This window comes from Rhagoletis pomonella, unplaced genomic scaffold (genome assembly GCF_013731165.1).
Source record: "Rhagoletis pomonella isolate Grant_MI unplaced genomic scaffold, Rhpom_1.0 Rhpom_scaffold_00005, whole genome shotgun sequence".
Lineage (NCBI taxonomy): Eukaryota > Metazoa > Arthropoda > Insecta > Diptera > Tephritidae > Rhagoletis > Rhagoletis pomonella.
The window spans coordinates 79,434,883-79,452,264 of NW_023458559.1; the positions used below are offsets into that span (position 1 = coordinate 79,434,883).

The 17,382-nt window shown below is 36.3% G+C and overlaps 1 protein-coding gene across 1 annotated transcript; it reads left to right on the forward strand.

The window, feature by feature from the left end:
• Nucleotides 1–1,614: 1,614 nt before the first annotated feature.
• Nucleotides 1,615–2,604, forward strand: LOC118740239. The gene has a single exon (XM_036471736.1). The coding sequence runs from the start codon at nt 1,615–1,617 to the stop codon at nt 2,602–2,604; it is 990 nt and encodes a 329-aa protein (XP_036327629.1).
• The last annotated feature ends 14,778 nt before the right edge of the window (nt 2,605–17,382 follow it).

Here is a 17,382-nt window from a genome sequence, read left to right on the forward strand (position 1 = left end):
TAAAAAAAAAAAAAAAAAACTAATAATAAAAAGAAAATGAAACTAAAAAAAGGTTATAACAACTAAAAAAATATGCTCCTTTTTAAAACAATAAAATCCAAATAATAGAAGTGATCTAAATTAAAAATGAAAAAAAGGATGTTCCAAAAAATTAAATGAAATTAAAAAATAAAATTCTAAATATAGATAACAATACATATAATCTAAATATTTTATAAAAAGTTACAAAGCAGAAAAAAAGTTGTTTGTTTTTGTTATTTATGGCCTGAATAGGAAAAAGTTCCTGAAATTTAAATGGAATTGAAGAAAAATGTTTTTATTTTAAAAGCAATAAAATCTAAAACTTAAATCAGCAAAAGAAAAAATAATTACAATAAGAAAATAAAATTAGTTTCTAAAAATAGAATGAGATTTAAAAACATATATGTCCACCTATATATATTTTTCTTTTAAAAATAAAATCTAAATTTAAAATAAAAATTTATTTAAAAAAAAATTAATTAAAAAAAAAATAGCTTCTAGAAATTAAGAAACAATTATTTTTCTAAATATAAAATATACATACACATCTAATCTTAAAATTATAAAAAAAAAATTTAAAATATGTTGTTAGACAAAAATTAGATGAAACTAATAAAACTAGTTTTCATTTAAAACATAAAAATACAAAAATAATTTTTTTATTTTTTAATCATAAAGTCTAAAAATTAAATTCAGAAAGGGAAAAAATTATATTAAAAGAAAGACAAAATTCCGCTGCCCCAGGACTCGATGTCGGATTTCTCGAATGGCACGCCAGTGCTTTGCTCAGTTGGCCACTGCAAATGTGGAGGCAACATTATTTACATCTCCATTTAGAACAAACTCAAGTGCTTTATGTCTAAAGAGCTTTTCACAATGGCAATTGAGAATGCATAGCGGTTTCCATTGGATTTTTTAACGAACTAGAGAACCATAGATTTTTGAGAGAATCATGCTGCCATTGAATTTTTTTCACTAATTTTTAATAAAAATATTCCAAATATGCCTACAACAATTATCTTTTTATATAAATCGTCGTTTAAAGTAAAAAAAGTAAAAATGTGAGCAAATCTAATCTTTGGTAGCCAATGTCAGTTACGCGGTTTTGCAGAATGGCGATACGCGGTTTTATACTTTAGACCACGAAATGCATTTCATATGGCTATCGAAAAACAAAGTTTCAAATAATGACAGAAAATTAAATAAAAAAATCACAATTTGATACGCTTAAATAAATTTATTTCAATTGTAATTTTTATCCAATTTTACCCCAAACAAATTAAACGTTTACAATTTTGCGTGTACGAATACAAATGCTGAGGATAAAAAAAAAAGAAAAAGCAATAGATGACACGAAGAGTAATCATTTCCAAGTAAGTTTAGGTAAATCAAGTCAAGTCTCAGTCTTGCATAACTGAGCTTCAAGTGTTTGTAGGCTCTGAGTTTCTGGCAGAATCCAAAAAAATTTCCCTGTCAGTTTATATCGAAATTAAATTTGCTTACGATAAAATTTCAATTATTTCTGGTCTAACAAAAGCAAAATATAAATTAATAATTAATATTTAGTTTTATGTATATTCGATCTGCTTTTGAATGGCCAAATACATAAGATTGTCCGAAAATAAGCGCAGGCTTAGACGAAAAAACTACAAAGAAATGATAGCGAACGTCAAGCCACGAGTGGACAACACATCGCCAAAACTCAACATCAGAGAAGCGTTACGTGCACCAAACTTACGCGATGACTGCAATGCCTTCGAACGCATTCGGCGCATGAACAACGAGCTACTACGCAGCGTTAATATGGTTTCGCGCATCGGCGGCCCACTGAATACATTCCGAGATAAAATGCCTACTGTGGCAAGATCACGTGTGCATTACATGGTGTTGCAGAAGCGCCTTCTGGAGAAGGACAATAAGAAATTCGGACAACTACTGAAGACTATCGGCACTACTCTGGACACCCATGTCGCTCCGCATTTGTTGCGTCGAGTGAAAAAAGACTCCGTAGAATTTGTAGTTCCCGCACAAATATTGGCCAAGTATAGTCAACTACAAATGCCACCATGCTCACAGTTGCAACGGTTGCTGCGACCTGTAATTTACCTTGATTTCTATGTGAAAGGCCTACGACCGGCAGGTCGCCTCACAGTGCAATTGTACACTGAAGCCTGCCCACAGGTGGTGTTGGCCTTTGTGCGCACCTGCCACTATCGAGATAAAAATAATATACTTGTAAATCGACTATTCCCCGGCCTCTGGCTTGATTGTTGTTTGCAATTGCCTGAAGGACAGAAACTCAAACCCGAGCGCATTGAGTACGACATGCGTGCGTTGGATCACAATCTTCCGGGCACTTTGTCCTTCTCGCTGGACAATCAGGACGCCCTTAGGCAGAATGCCTTGAGATTCTCAATGAGCCTTAAACCACTGAGGGTGTTGAATGGCAAACGTATCGCGTTTGGAGTAGTGCGAAGTGGCATCAAAGTACTTGACTCTATGCAAGTGTTCGGCATGAAGAAGAGTGGCAAATTAACAAAGGAAATTATAGTCAGCGATATTGGTTTGCTTGCGACAAAATGAATGGAATCTGTGCCAGTTTTTGTTTGTAAATCAATTGTAGAAATGTACATGTATGTAAATTCTTCGCTCGCTTGAAATAGAAAAAAAAAATAACGTGTATAGCCCTAATAGTGCCTTTATTAGAGCCAAAAGCAAACGGCCTTCCCTTAATTAGGGTGCCAACGGGGGGTGCGTCCGCGTGACGCGTCACTTTAGGAATAGTTGTAACCAAATATTTCCCTTTTTTTCTTGGCAAAAAGTGTTCGTCTTTTTAACCGACTTCAAAAAAAAAGGAGCTCATCAATTCGTCGGAACTTTGGACCACGTCAACCGATTTCGATAATTTTGATCGATTTTTTCCATCCGATATTAGGTTAACCGGACGAAAAGATTTCGAGGGGTGTAGTCTTTGTTTCCTTGTTTTGGAATAAACTTGACATAAGTAGATAGGCTCGCCTCCTCAAACAAAAGTTTTCCTTCATGCAGATGGTTAGAATTGCAGTTAAAATACCTTTTGCTTTTTGTAGTAGAATCGGCCATAAGCCGTTCATCCCTGGAGATTCGTACTGCGCAAACGACCGTCTCCCGTACTTCCACGGTGAATATGTGTAGATGTATGTGGGGCGGTACATACCAAAACGGACGGGCTTCCCACTTCATGTGTTTGATTTGTTTCAAATTTTTGGGGTTGATGCATAAACATAAATAATAATTAAATATGAAATTTGAGCTTGATTAATACATTTTTAAAAACATCACTGCATAAAAACAAAAACTATTTTTAATAGTTTTCCAAATATCTCGAGAACGGGGCGAGGAAAAAATTTGAAAAAAATCTCTATGAAAATAAATATTAAAAATTTTTTTTTTGTTGAAAAATTTGTCTCATAAAATTTTTTTGTTAAAAGAAAAATTGAAAAAAATCACAATGGTAGCTCTGAGTATTTCGCAATATTTATGTATAGTATTATAAGGTGCCGTCTACAATAATTTGAGTTATGCATATATTTTTACACCGAAGTTTCGAACATTACAAATATGCAAATTTTTTAAATTTTTGTAGAAATTTTTTGAGTATGCAGTTTTGTAGGCCATTAAATATTAGTATAATAAGGTGCAAGTTTTAAGTCATAGCAAAATATGTGTTAATAGGTGTAAATTTTCTTTGAAAACGATTTTTTGCATTTTCTTCCATAAGAAAAAAGTGCAAAAGCCATCAGCATAAAAAATATTAAAAATCAACGCGATTTTGCAGTAGCTTAAAACTTGCAATTTAATGGGCTACAAGACTGCATACTCAAAAAAATTCTAAAAAAAATTAAAAAATTGGTAGATTTGTAATGTACTCAACTTCGGTGTAAAAAAAATTTCATAACACAAATTATTGTAGAGTTTTTTTAATTTTTTTTTTGAGATGGCATATTTTCAGAAACTAATTTTTTTATCAAAAAATTTGTATGTTAAAAATTAAAAAAAAATTGTTTAAATATTTCTTTTCACAGAGATTTTTTTTAATTTTTTTCCTCACCCCATTCTCGAAATATTTGAAAAACTATTAAATCGATTTCTTTTTGTTTTTGCTTTTAAGTTTTCAAAAATGTATTAATCAAGCTCCAATTTCATATTTATTTATTATTTATGTTTATGCAACAACCCTAAAAGTTTTAAACAAATCAAACACATGGAATGTAAACCCCGTCCGTTTTGGTATGGAACGCCCCATATATGTACATACCTATGTATTTACATTAGGGTGGTCCAAATATGCATGTGAAAAAGTAAAGTTGAAATTTTTAATGCTCTCACCCCCTAGGATTGTTCAATACCGGAAAAAATATACCCCTATTTTTTATTTTGAAATCAAAAAATATTGACAGGTCGCTCAAAGCGCTCAAAGTTTTCCATGTATTTTATAGGGGGAAAGAACAACTTTTCGTAGAAATGGTTTACTTTCTCTATTTTTCCTTAGTTGATTCCCACTAATAATATCCAATTGTTTATTTAAAAATTGTTTCATAATAACAGAAAATGCAATGGGGGCCTAATAAAATATCTTTAGTATAAAGAATGGTTAAATAAACGACTTGGTATTATTACTGGAAGTCTCTTTATGAGAACCAGAGTTTTCCGATCGAAAAATATTGATTTTCACGAATTATATACCATTTCTTCCAAAAATTGTTTTTCCCATATAAAATACATGAACAATTTTGAGCGCTTTGAGCGACCTCCAGATATATTTTTTTCAAAATAAAAAAAATAGTGATATATTTTATCGATATAGAACAATCCTAGAGGGCGAGAGCATTAAAATTCTGAGTTTACTTTTTTTTTTGACCACATTAATGTACATACAAGTGTACGCCTCAGCCGAATTGCAATTTGGTATTGTCTTAATCAATAAATCCGTTGGTTGCAGTTGCCCTCATAAATAACCGAACGTGAAAAGCCAAACATTCATTACTGTTGCCAGTTGGCCAACCGGTGGATGACTTGTTCTTTTTTCTTTCCTTATTTCGTAAACTCCGTCACTATTATGTGACATTATAAAAGCAGATAATAGCAATTACCAATTTTGCATATGAAATTTTTTACAACCGTCAGCACTGTGTGACATTTTTATAAAAAACGTGAAATAAAAATAACGTTTTTTGGCACACCTATTTTTTCAGTCAGTTTAGTGGTTGAACCAAGGCGAATTTATATAAGGTGGTCTTACTAGATCAGCTGATTTTTTGTATGCGTTTCGCCTCACGGCTTCTAATGTCAAATGGAAAAATTTTGTTTGAATTTCCACACACACACTATTACAGATTTTGAGAGTTTATGCCGCTAAAGCAAAAACAAAATACATGTAAATGTTTGGTTTTGTACTCCTGCTATCTATCACCTTATTTTAACTCGCCTATGGTTGAACTGTCTCTCGATGAATATGGCAGTGAACGTCAACAACTATATAGCAGAGCCGATGTCAAAGATTACCGACACATCTATTGTAATCCCAAAGGATGATGACGACCATAATAAAGGTTAATCACCTTCTCATATAATACTATCTATATAGACTGCTGAGTGGAAGATCGACCTATCCCGGCAGCCAGTTCGAAAACGCCCTGTCTCAAAAAACTTTTCAAGAACGCCCTATTTGAGAATTTGGTTGAAGAACAGCCTATTTCAGAATTCGTTTCAAAAACGCCCTATCTCAGCTGCCGAATCAAAAACGCCCCATATCAGCACATTTTCAATACATTTGAGAATCAATGAAGTGAGATAGTGAGTTTTTGAACCGAATTCCGAGATAGGGCGTTCTTCAACCAAATTCTGAGATAGGGTGTTTTTCAATAAAATTCTGAAATAGAGCGTTCTTGGAAAGTTTTTTGAGATAGGGCGTTTTCGAACTGGCTGCCGGGATAGGTCAATCTGCCACTCAGCAGTCGATATGTAAATAATGAAAAAGATTATAAATCCGACCCTCGACTGAGGAATACTCATCACCAAATTTTTAAGAATGTTCAGCTCATTCTTCCTCTCCATATATCCAGTTATCTAAAAGCATAAACAGACGGCGGATCAACTGCAGTTAATTCCCGAGCGGATCAACTCGGGAATTAACTGCAGTTGATCCGGATTAAGTCCGAGTTAATCCGGATAAACTCTGCCGTCTGTTTAAGCTTTTAGTCTTATATGTATGTAGGTCTATAGGAAATACATTTATAATTAATTTGGAGGCATCCATAGGGCAAGTTGTCATCGCCATTATAGTCCCCAGAAACACGCGAGTAATATCACCTAGTTTTGCATGATTGAACTGATTACGTAAGGGAACCGTAGCACCAGATCGACGTATCTCTGCTATGCATATCCAGAGTACATATATTTATTTATTTATTGTGTAGCCTATCAACAATAATTCTTGCAGGCTACTTACAAAAGTAAAAATGCAACATTAGTTAAAAAATGAGTTCAAAAGATTGACAAAAACATTTCTTTGTAAAGAAAAATCAAGCTCGATAAAAGCTGAGATCTGGTTAAGTTCAATTAAGGTACGGGTAAGAGGTGCATTACGGGCATAGATAGTTCTATTATTATTGCCATAAAACGGATAGTAACTACGTAGTTCCCTTCTCGGAACATTAAAATTTATTTTTCTAAAAGGGCCGGACAGTCAAGAACATCCTGGATAATGCTAAGAACAAAAGTTAAAGAGAGGACAGACCTCCTGCTTTCCAGAGATTTTAAATTTAAAAGAAGCAATCGAGAATTATATGACGGGATGGGATCAGTGAAATGTAAAGATCGCAAAGCATATTTAAGGGAAACCTTTTGAACGCGTTCAATCCTGTCAATGTTAAACTGATGAAAAGGCCGCCAAATTATTGTAGCATACTCAAGATGTGAACGCACAAATGAGGTGTAGGGCTAAGACTTCACGACTTCCCGAATAGTTGCTTGAAAAAGTACAATTCCAAGCATCCTTTACTCTTTTCTCTAAGCTTACAAGCATTTAAATCGGCTTAGGGTCTATTACGACCCGCAAATACTTCCCTCATTAATCATAGAGTTTTACCATTCAACTTTGATAATTCAAAGCTGGGGACTTTATTTCTGGCCGTAAACAGCTTTAGTTTAGTTTAGTTGTTTTTTGGTTCTAATTTCACTCTAAGACTACGCTGCTCTGCCCGTCGGTCTAGTTTTCCTAGAGCTTATTTTTGCTCACCGCTGATGGAAATATCCCGGGTACTAAAATTATCACATTATCGGTATATGAAACTACTTTCACGCCATCCAGGTTAGAGCTGCGCAGTCCTTAGTTGATAATGGTAAGCCATAAAAGTGACGAAATTACTTCATCCTTAGGTGTGCCCCTCCTGAGGTTTCTCGTAGGTATGCAGCTTTCTAATTCTGCTGAAATCTTTCTGCTGCGAAGCATCTCCATTAACCACTCTTGGACGTCAATCTCAAGCATAGTTTTTGTACGGAGTTTGTTAAAAGCTACTTCTACCTCAAGGAAAGCTACCAGGGTGCCTATTGTGGTAGTTCCCACACACATATTTCATTGGTTGGCGTTGGTCTTTGAAGCCTATGGCCTAGCCGAATAGCAATCTGAAACTCAAACATTGCACCGATTTTCAAATACGAACACGCAGTGCTAGCTTTTAGTACATTTTCACCACTGAAGATATTCTTTAGAAGCCCATAAAAAATATGGCTTTATTTCGATGTATGAAAATCTCCTACGGTATTTCTCCCATTTTCCTAACATGTGGTACTCCGATGAAGCTTTCGCTCTATTTAAAAAATATGACGTCGGATTACTAAAATGAACACTGTTGAAAAAATGTGGAAAGCCGCTAAAAGCCGGCGGTTAGTCACCTAATTTTCGGCAGCCTGCTGCATCTTGGCACTTGCCTTATAAATACTTGCCCATACATACGTTTGCATATGCACATGCACTATGTGGGTACGGTGACCATCCGTCCTATATTATACGGGTCAGTCCTCTTTTTTGACCCATTGTCCTGGTTCTGTATTTCTTTTAATGTCCTGTATTTGGCATACCTATTAATGAGTTTTAACAAACCCATATAATTCCAAATACGTTGTGCAAAAACTATAAAAATTGATTCTACAATGTTTCAACAAAATTTCAAACTATTCAATTAGAATCTTTAGAAAAAAATTTGGTTTGCAGTTTTGTAAGTCATTAAAATTGATTATGCGAGTGAAAAGTGTTGTTCATTTACTTCTCTTCCAAAAAAAAAAAAGGTCGAACATACATACTTTGTATGAAAAAAATCGGTAACACTGTCAACAAAAAAAAAAATTGCCAAAAATTAGTGGTAAGCCTTACCGACTTAAAATTGCACTTAACTACACTAAAATTTAACGAATTTTTTTTTACAAATTTTACGGGGTAAAAATCTGGAGAAAGTTATCCTACAAATTTGTAATGTTAATATAAGGATACTGTTTCAGGGAAAACAGTGTGGAAAAAATTTGCAAAATTATTTTTTGTCCCGTATTCGGCTTTCATAAATATGGTCACCGTGGTGCACTGCACTGACATATATACATATATTTGTGCATTCATATGTGATGAGGTATGTAAATATCCTTGACAATTCCACTTTAGTAAATATCGTAAATATGCATGCGAAGACTTGGCTGAATTAGTACGCTTATGTGTGTGTGTGTGTGTATGTGTGTGTGCTTACTTCTTGGTGCGCCATTACTCATGCGCAATGCAACAATAAATCAAAGCGACGTGTTTGCAATAATTTCGTTCATTCATTCAGTCGGCGTAGCAAGCAATTCAGAGCAACGTAACATAATGCTGCAACGGAAAACGGTTAAACAATTGTTGTGTTGCTGGCGATTTTTATTGTTTTTCTTGTCAACTAAGCGAACAATGCCAAACGTTTTTTTTTTTTGCTGCCAGAAAAAAAAATTGGTTTAACCGAAAAAAGCAATCATCGACTGCAATGCAAACAACAATTGGCGGAACGGTGGCGGCAGCAGAAGCAATAAAATTGTTACTAAATATGCATGCAACAAACAGCAAGTACATAATACATACATACCAATAAAAAAAACGGCACAGTCAACAACGTTGTTGTAGCAGCATCGGCGGGAATTGCATTGACAGCGCAGAAATCGTGATGACGCAGCCGCGCTTCCCACTTGTCAGCGAACAAAAAATTCTATTTAGGTACCTTGGTTCTCATTTATTTGCGCTCACTTTATTATAATTTGGTGGCCGCGCCAGCGTCTGGTGAATTGATTGCATTGAATGCTTCCTTCCAGCTCTGCATTTGTTATTCGATTGTGGTGTGCTGCCGTTAACTGCAATTGCATGCCAACAACAACTATTCGAAAACAATGAGAGCAGCAATCGCAAGGAAGTCGGGAATGGAAAGGGACAACGTTACAACAACAATACAACTCACTGGAACGAAGCAATTCAACAACGACAACAACAATTTTAGCTGGCGCTACTAGCACAATGCGTACTGCTTACACAACATGACATTCGCCGCTAACAAGAGACGAAATTGCATTGACGAAACGCATGAAATGTTCTTATGTACATACATATGTATGTATGTATCTGCCTATACATATCTGTGGCATTCTATTGAAACAACTTATCTCGAGATAGGCCATTTTGCCTTCAAAGCAAAATTTCATTGGGTTCCTAAACAATATTTTAATGATTAACTTATTATAGCCGCAGTTTAAGATGCCCTTTGAATAAAAACTTAATAAAAATAAACAAATAAAAATTCAAGGGAAACTTATTATTTTTTAATTCAAAGTCAGGCCTTCTAACGTCGCTTAAGTTGTTTTAATAAAATGGCACAGATATGCCTGTATTTACATTTTTAGTGTAGACAGGCACCTGTTTCCAGATTTGGCAGTATGAGGAGCATATAACTAGATATTGCTTGTTGTTAGGAGGTTGGGGCACCTAATACTTTTTTCAGATTTGTGGCGATCAAACAGCCCTATTCTCACATCATTGACAAAATTCAGCGTATGACTATTTCATAATTAGTGCGCCCAGTGTTGCCATTTTGGTCCTTTTCGAGCTAAATTAAGGTCTTTATTTCTGTGCACAAGTGTTGACTAAAATTTTTTTTGGCTTTGGTGATCTCAGCTTATTTTCGAAATCTTTATGTTATTCTTTTTCGCGCGGGAGCACAGAAATAATGCCGAACAGTAGTTTGAGCTCCGATAAGCTCAGACGGCGTATTTTCTCTCAGGCGATCACGGTAGAGAAGGAAGCCAAAACTTAAGCGTTGATAAAATTACAAATTTCGAGATGCAGTGGAAAACATACATTTGTATCCACCGGAAAATACAAACTCCACCATAAACTCTTGGATCTAGATTAAGGAATTAAAAAAATAATTTGAAGATAATCCCTTTTCTGATCGCGAGGATTTTGCTTTTAGCTTACTGACCTTACCTTTAAGGAGAGAAGGAAATAAAACAGAAGTACGGGAACGCGAAAAATCAATTTTCTTGCGTAGAATTTGAGAAACAGCTTATCCACTTTGCTTTTACTTGAAAAGACCTGCAATTTTGCCTCTGGTACGAGTAAACTCTGGTCAACCATGAGGTCCTTGTACAATCCCCAGGGCCGGGAAGACATAGTGGAAATCTCATCCGCCGCCCACGTCGCCCCTAAGAAATGTGCGAGCTATTTTAGCCAGCAATTTACATTGCACCCTTCGGTGTATAAGGCCAAGCGTCGAGTTAGCAGAAGGTTTCACAAAATGCTAAAAAACAGTGCCGGTAAGTCCAGGCGGCCATCGGGAAGGGAAAAGCTTCCTAAGTTTTTGGTCCCGAAGGAATATGCATGCAGATGCTGAAAAATTTGGGTCCGGTGGGAGAAGATATCTTACCATGGTCCTTTGTCTGTCATTGGCCACCCTCTTAATTCCAGATACCGGGAAAGGTAGCCAACCAAGGGGTGTCTTATCGGCCTTAACCGAAACCGCCCATATGAGATAACGGTCCTAGTAGCGTAGGATTTGTCAAAGGCGGTTGACACTGTCTGTCATTCCACGCTACTAGAAGTCATTGAGGCTTCCTCTCCACTGCAAGGATTCAGACGGTGAACAACGAATTATCTGATATGTCGGCAATCGACAGTAACCTTTCGAGATCAAACTTCTAAACTAAGGAGAATTAAATACGTGGCTCTACAGGGTGGTGTCCTATCCCCGCTTGAGAAGGAGCCTTCACCCAAATTCGTCAGAAGGCATCCTTTTGAGTATAAGGACGCAGTCCAGACCTACACAGAACAACCATTAGACCCGACAGTCTGTATAGACAAGCTGTCAACGGCATTGATAGAGAGTCCGTCACCACCTTCTGCGACTCTTGTGCCATGAATGCTGTGATAGAAGCCCAATCTCCAGTTACTGCAGACAACGAACTTCAGCTGCCACGTGAGACCAACGTTACTCTGGCCCAATTATAGTCAGTATACTATAGCCGTCTCAACTTCTACCTATCCAAATCGATCCCGGTATATCCAACCAGTGTTCGGCCTGTCCCTTTGGTCCCCGTCGAAAGAGCACATTGCCTGGGTCTAACGTTAGTTGAGCTTGGCGAAAACGATTGATGGACAAACCCACTTAGGCCGGTTTAGTATTGCCGCAGACAATATAACCGACTGATCCGCAGGTTCCACAAGCACAGACCTGCATTGATTTATTACACTTCCTTTGAACCATTAGTGGATTTCCATCGTCTTCATAGCTATCCTCTCCTGTGGGGACGCATATTGTAAACCTTGTATTAAAGTCTCAAATCGACGTAATTCAATCAGTGTGGCTCTTTATTCAACTTCGATTCCATTAAGCATGCCCAAAGAGTGGATAACCAAAATACAAAAGTCAATTATTTCTGCAAACAAGCAAGATTATTTGCATACGTGCTCAAAGGGTAATAAAATCTAAAAAAAGGTGTTCTTGAAAAAAAACTGCAGAAATAGAAAATACGCATAGCTTGTGATTTAAATAATATTTTTTTTTTAATATGTACATATGTTTGTGCATTCCAGATATTCCAAAGTAGCGGCAAGCAAGCCAGCCGGTACTAAGTTTGATCAGCCGAATCAAATGGTATTTATGCATATATATAGATACTATATGTGAGTATAGACACTCGTGCAAACAAAAGTACTTACACTCTTCATGGAACAACATTATTGCAAGTTTTTGTTTTTTGCAAATTTACATTTGTCGCTGCCACCGTGGCTGCCGATTGCATTGCTTCACATTCGCACGCCTATGTGGCATACTGATGAGACAGCAAATGGGTAACACCCACTGACAACAAGAACCACACAGCCCTTAAGAAGTGCAAAATATTGCTGCAGCACGGTACATTAGTCAGTCAGTAGTTGGCAGTTCGGAGCCAAAGAAACTATGATGATTCTGTTTTTATTTTTATGTACGTTAGTACCTGTGAGAACCACTCAAGAAAAAGCCGACGTGTCTGCTGTGTGTTCTCCGGCACATGCAATACCTATGTATATGCATTAGTACATAAGTATGTATAAGGAAATGTTGTATGAACACAGTAGTAGTGCAAGGCTGTGTGGAGCTGGGTACGGCCTTTTCGATTTTTCATTTCTTTTGCTATTTAGTTTGGCGTTCTACGCCTGCTGCTTGCTAATTGTTTAATAATTCTTAAGGCGTACCCCAACACTCTTTTTTTTAACTATTTTGATTTTCTTGGTATTTCCTTATTTCGAAACTTTTTGCTGTTGCAAATATTTTGAGTAAATGTAGTCAGCGTTGCCAAAGCCGCTGACACTGCTACAGCCGCAACCACAGCCCACGCTTTGGCATTCATACATCACATTGCACACGCTCACACGATCGTTTCAGCTTGCAGCTTTTGGCCATTGCAAGCGGTTGTGATTTATTTCACTTTTAGTTGAGGTTGAGGTATCTGTACATATTTATGTTATTTTTAGTGCACATTTGTTGCGTAAGAATTCTTTGAAATCTTCAACAATCTAATTTGTTTGTAAGAAACGTTGTCGGCTGTCATACAAAATGCTAATAAACTAATAACAATTGTATTTAAGCCAGAAAATGAATGATGAGAGGAGTGTCGCATATTTTAGAGATCAACAAATTGCTAAATATTTTGCAATCGCTTCCTGATTAGTATTTAACAAAAAAAAAATGGTTGGCAGTTATTCACCGAGATGATGATGCATGGATACGATTTTCGTCCTTGAGAACGCTAAGGAATTTAGGGAAACCTTGGGCAAGGGGCGAAGAAAATTAGGTTTTTACTTGCACAGTTAGATCCACGATCCAAAACCTAAAAATCATATTTCATTTAAGTTAACATAATGGACAGTATCAACTTTTCATCGAAGAAATTTTTGCTAATAAGATTTTTGTTTAACTTGATATTTACTTGTTTACCTCATTTAGATTGTTTAACGAGTACATTTATTATACTTGCAATGAGTATAACTTAAGGCACAATAATTTCACACGTTTTCCACGTACACACTAAGTAATTTGAACGTTTTTCCATAAAAAGCAAACATAAAATGTAATGTCACTTCTATTCATTTTATGTTCACATTGAACTCATTCAAATTCAGAAGAGCGCTCATAAAAGATAAGAGCGTATTTCAAGTAAAGGACAACCTAACAGCTACCCACTACCGAGGTAAAACACACCGAACAACGCCGAACAAACAAATTAAACAAAATTAACAATCACTGGCGAAACGAAACAAAAAAGTCAACGATTTCGCACCTTTGAAACAAATAAAAATGTGGAGCGCTTTAGCTGCTTTGCATGTGCACTCAAATTGTCAGTCCTTCACCCTGCCGCGCAACTGCTTTCAATTTACACTCCAAATAATTCGCGACATTTGCCTTTCGTATGCTTGCAATAAACAGGAGGGCTGATGATGCTGGCGGTGCGTTGGGGTTGGGGCTTAACAAACGCGGCTGACTGAAACAGCGCTGACGGTGGCAGCTACTACGTTATAGCTCTGCGGGTACACGCAGCTCATTCTCCTCACTTGCGCTTTTCTGCTAATGTTTTATGCTGCTTCATTACGCAGCGGCATAGTCGTCACCAGTGTTGCGGTTGTGCGACTAAAGGGACAATTTGACCCTTTTTAAGCGCCAATACCCTTTGACCCGACTATTTGAAAATTTTGATTTTTTGACCCTTTTCCAAAATTATGTGCGATTTTTGCCCCCTTTTCAGATATTTTTTTTTTAAGGAAATGTTAGCAGAACCATGCTATTAAAAAATTTTTCCTCCTGTAAGTACGAAAAAATGCATCACTTAAAACTTTTAAAGGAAATGCAACTCTTCTCCTAGCAGCAACTAGATTTATGTGTATGCTTGCAACTCTGTTTAGTGCAAAGCTTGTCCCGCTATTTTCTTTTTAAATTCAACGGATTTATTCTTTTACTAGTAAAGAAAAGCAAAAATAATACGGTGACCCTTTTTTTCGTCAATGACTCCTTTTTTGCGACTTTTTGAAAATTCTCAACTGCAACAGTGGTCGTCACCCTGCGCCTTGTTGCCTGCCGACGCACTCAGCGGTCGTCGAGCAAGGGGTCTCAGGTGCGTCTTCGCGGCTACTTTGCCACCGTTCAGCTGGTTATTCGTTTTCGTTTCATTTGCTGCAAATGCAACGTGTTAAATATTTGATTAAGAATTTTTTTATTACCTCGATCTGGCAGTCGCATTGCCAGCCACATTGACTAGGTTGGCATGGCTGTCTGCGAAAGAGGGCTGCTTGCATTTGAAATGGTTTTACTACTCACTCTTCATGAGTGGCTGGCGCTGCTGCTTTTATTTTTGACAATTTTTTCCACAGTCCACTTATTCTTCCCTTCCTCGTTTTCTCTGCTTCTTTAGTTACTCACTTTGGTGTGGAATTTTAATGAGCTTGCAAATGCTTTTTGACAAAATTCTTTATTCCGCGTCGCACCGCTGGATTACTCTGAGCATTTTTGTTGTTGTCGTTGCTGTTGTAGATTTGGCAGGCGAACACCTTGTTTTTTCGGCGCGCTAAAAGCAAATACTCGTATAAATGCATAAATACCCAATTTGCCAAATGACGTCGTTTCCGACTCGTTATGGTGAACAATTCGTTCGCCGCCGGCGACGGTCGCAAACGACTCGCCGGCGAACTCGCCGTCGGATGAAAAGCACAGTTCGCCGGCGGGCCGCAAAAACTTACTCGGGTCGCAAAACGACTCCCCTACAGCCCGCAAAAACGATATATCAGCGAACTGCAAAGCGATGCTCAAAATTTATAACAAATTTAAAGTAAAATTACAGTTTTATACCAAATGTAAAAATCTTCATACCCACAAATTTTATTTTTTATTAATAAGGCCAATAGAGTAAACTATACCTTTATAAAAAAAAATATAAAAAAATTATTATGAAGATTATTATGAAAACTGAAAAAAGATGTAGGCGTCTTAATAATAATAGTTCATAAAAAATTGTCATAATAAAAACAGTTTACTATCCAAATAAATGATTTTTATTTAGACTTAGATATATAATAATGTGGGCGTAGAACTTGTCCAACCCAGACCGAAGGTTCCTCAAAAAACTTGTGGGTTCGAAGAAACGCATTCGTTTCGAGTTCACCCAAACGAATTCACCAGAGCGACGTCGTCTTCGCCATGTGGCAAATTGGGTATTTATGTGCGTAAATGCGAGTATGTATGTGTGTTATTATTTGTAGTTGGCTCATTTCTACATACATAGGCGTACGAGTATGTGTGCTTCTGTGGCAACAAATATGCAACTCCAAGGTTAAATTATATTTGCTTGTTTGTTCCTGTGTGATGTTACTTTTTTCACCCGATTATTCGCTTTCAGGCTGCTTTGTGCATTAGTGTTGTTGTTTATTTGCTTGTATTTGTTTGTGTTTTTTTTTGTGTGGTTAGTCTTTGCACTTTTGTCACATTGTTGAAATCGCATTTGTTTAACCAACACCTGATTTTAATGTTTAATATATGTTTTCGCACCACAAGTGTACATACTACATAGCATATGCGCATATTTACACCTCAAACAAACGTGTATCTATGTACTTAAAATACAAAAATCTTAATGTGTATTTTATGATGGCAAAGAAATGCCAAATGTGCATTGTTGTATACAAAATAAATAGTCATTTGCATGCATATTTCATCAGATTTTCTTGTATACGTGCGTGTTTTTCTAAGATAAAAGCTATGTTCTTGTTGTACTATCATTAAAATTCCTTAACACCTAAATATATTTATTTGTAAAACTAATTATCCATGCTCTAAGGCTTTGCTCACGCAGTGCCCCAAGATTTGGTGGTAAATCTTAGACTTATTGTATTCCCACAAGAAACAGTCGGGGAAATCATAAGTGGCATCAAGCATTAACGGCGCATTTAAGCTTACATTGCATTTTTGTGCTGATGAGAATTCAATTTGAAGAGTGAGTCGGGATTGAAAATTACTTTTACAAGCTTTTATTTAGTCTCACCTATTCCGTTGTCTGTAATAAAATTTTGCATTCAAATTTTAACCAACTTCCTGAAGAGCTTTCTTTTTTTTGAATATTTCCGCATAATTTTGGACCCGTTAACCGATTTTAACCGAAGAAATTAACGGTACTCTCAAATTTCTATATGAGAGTGCAAGTCGGTTTTGTTGTTTGCTTCAAAATTACTTGTTTTTATTTAATTATTTATTTTCGTAATATCACCCTAGCTCAAGTTGCTTACGATATTTAATGCGGAGCGAATGTGGCGATGTTCGTATAGTGAGTATATTGCAAAGTACTCAACTCCTTTTTATATTTCGTAGGCATTATGGAGTGAATCGATTACAATTCAGATTACCTTTTTCATAAGCATGGCCGCTTTGTGGTTAAGCGCCCTCAACATTTTGAGTAAATTGCGAAAAACTGAAAAAAATGGCCAAAAATTCGCAGAGTTTATAATTTTGATAAAGCCTTCCGTCGTAGCTTTTTTATACATCACTCATTTGCATACATATATTATGAAATATATAAACATAAGCAAGGTAAAAGTAAACCTCACGGGTAGGCTTGCCAAATTTCCGGCTCTAGGAGTCTCTGTGCTTCGGGCAAAATCTGCACGATTCGAGTTTGCCATTAATTTCTTCGAGTTGCGGTTAAAAGCTTTGAGATTCTCCGATTTACTGGAAATATCACTAACAATAAGTTGTTTTATTTTTGATTTTAACATCGCACTTGATGCAAAGCAATGAA

Coding starts and splice junctions, on each gene's coding strand:
- LOC118740239 (XM_036471736.1), top strand. CDS start 1,615: ATGGCCAAATACATAAGATTGTCCGAAAATAAGCGCAGGCTTAGACGA.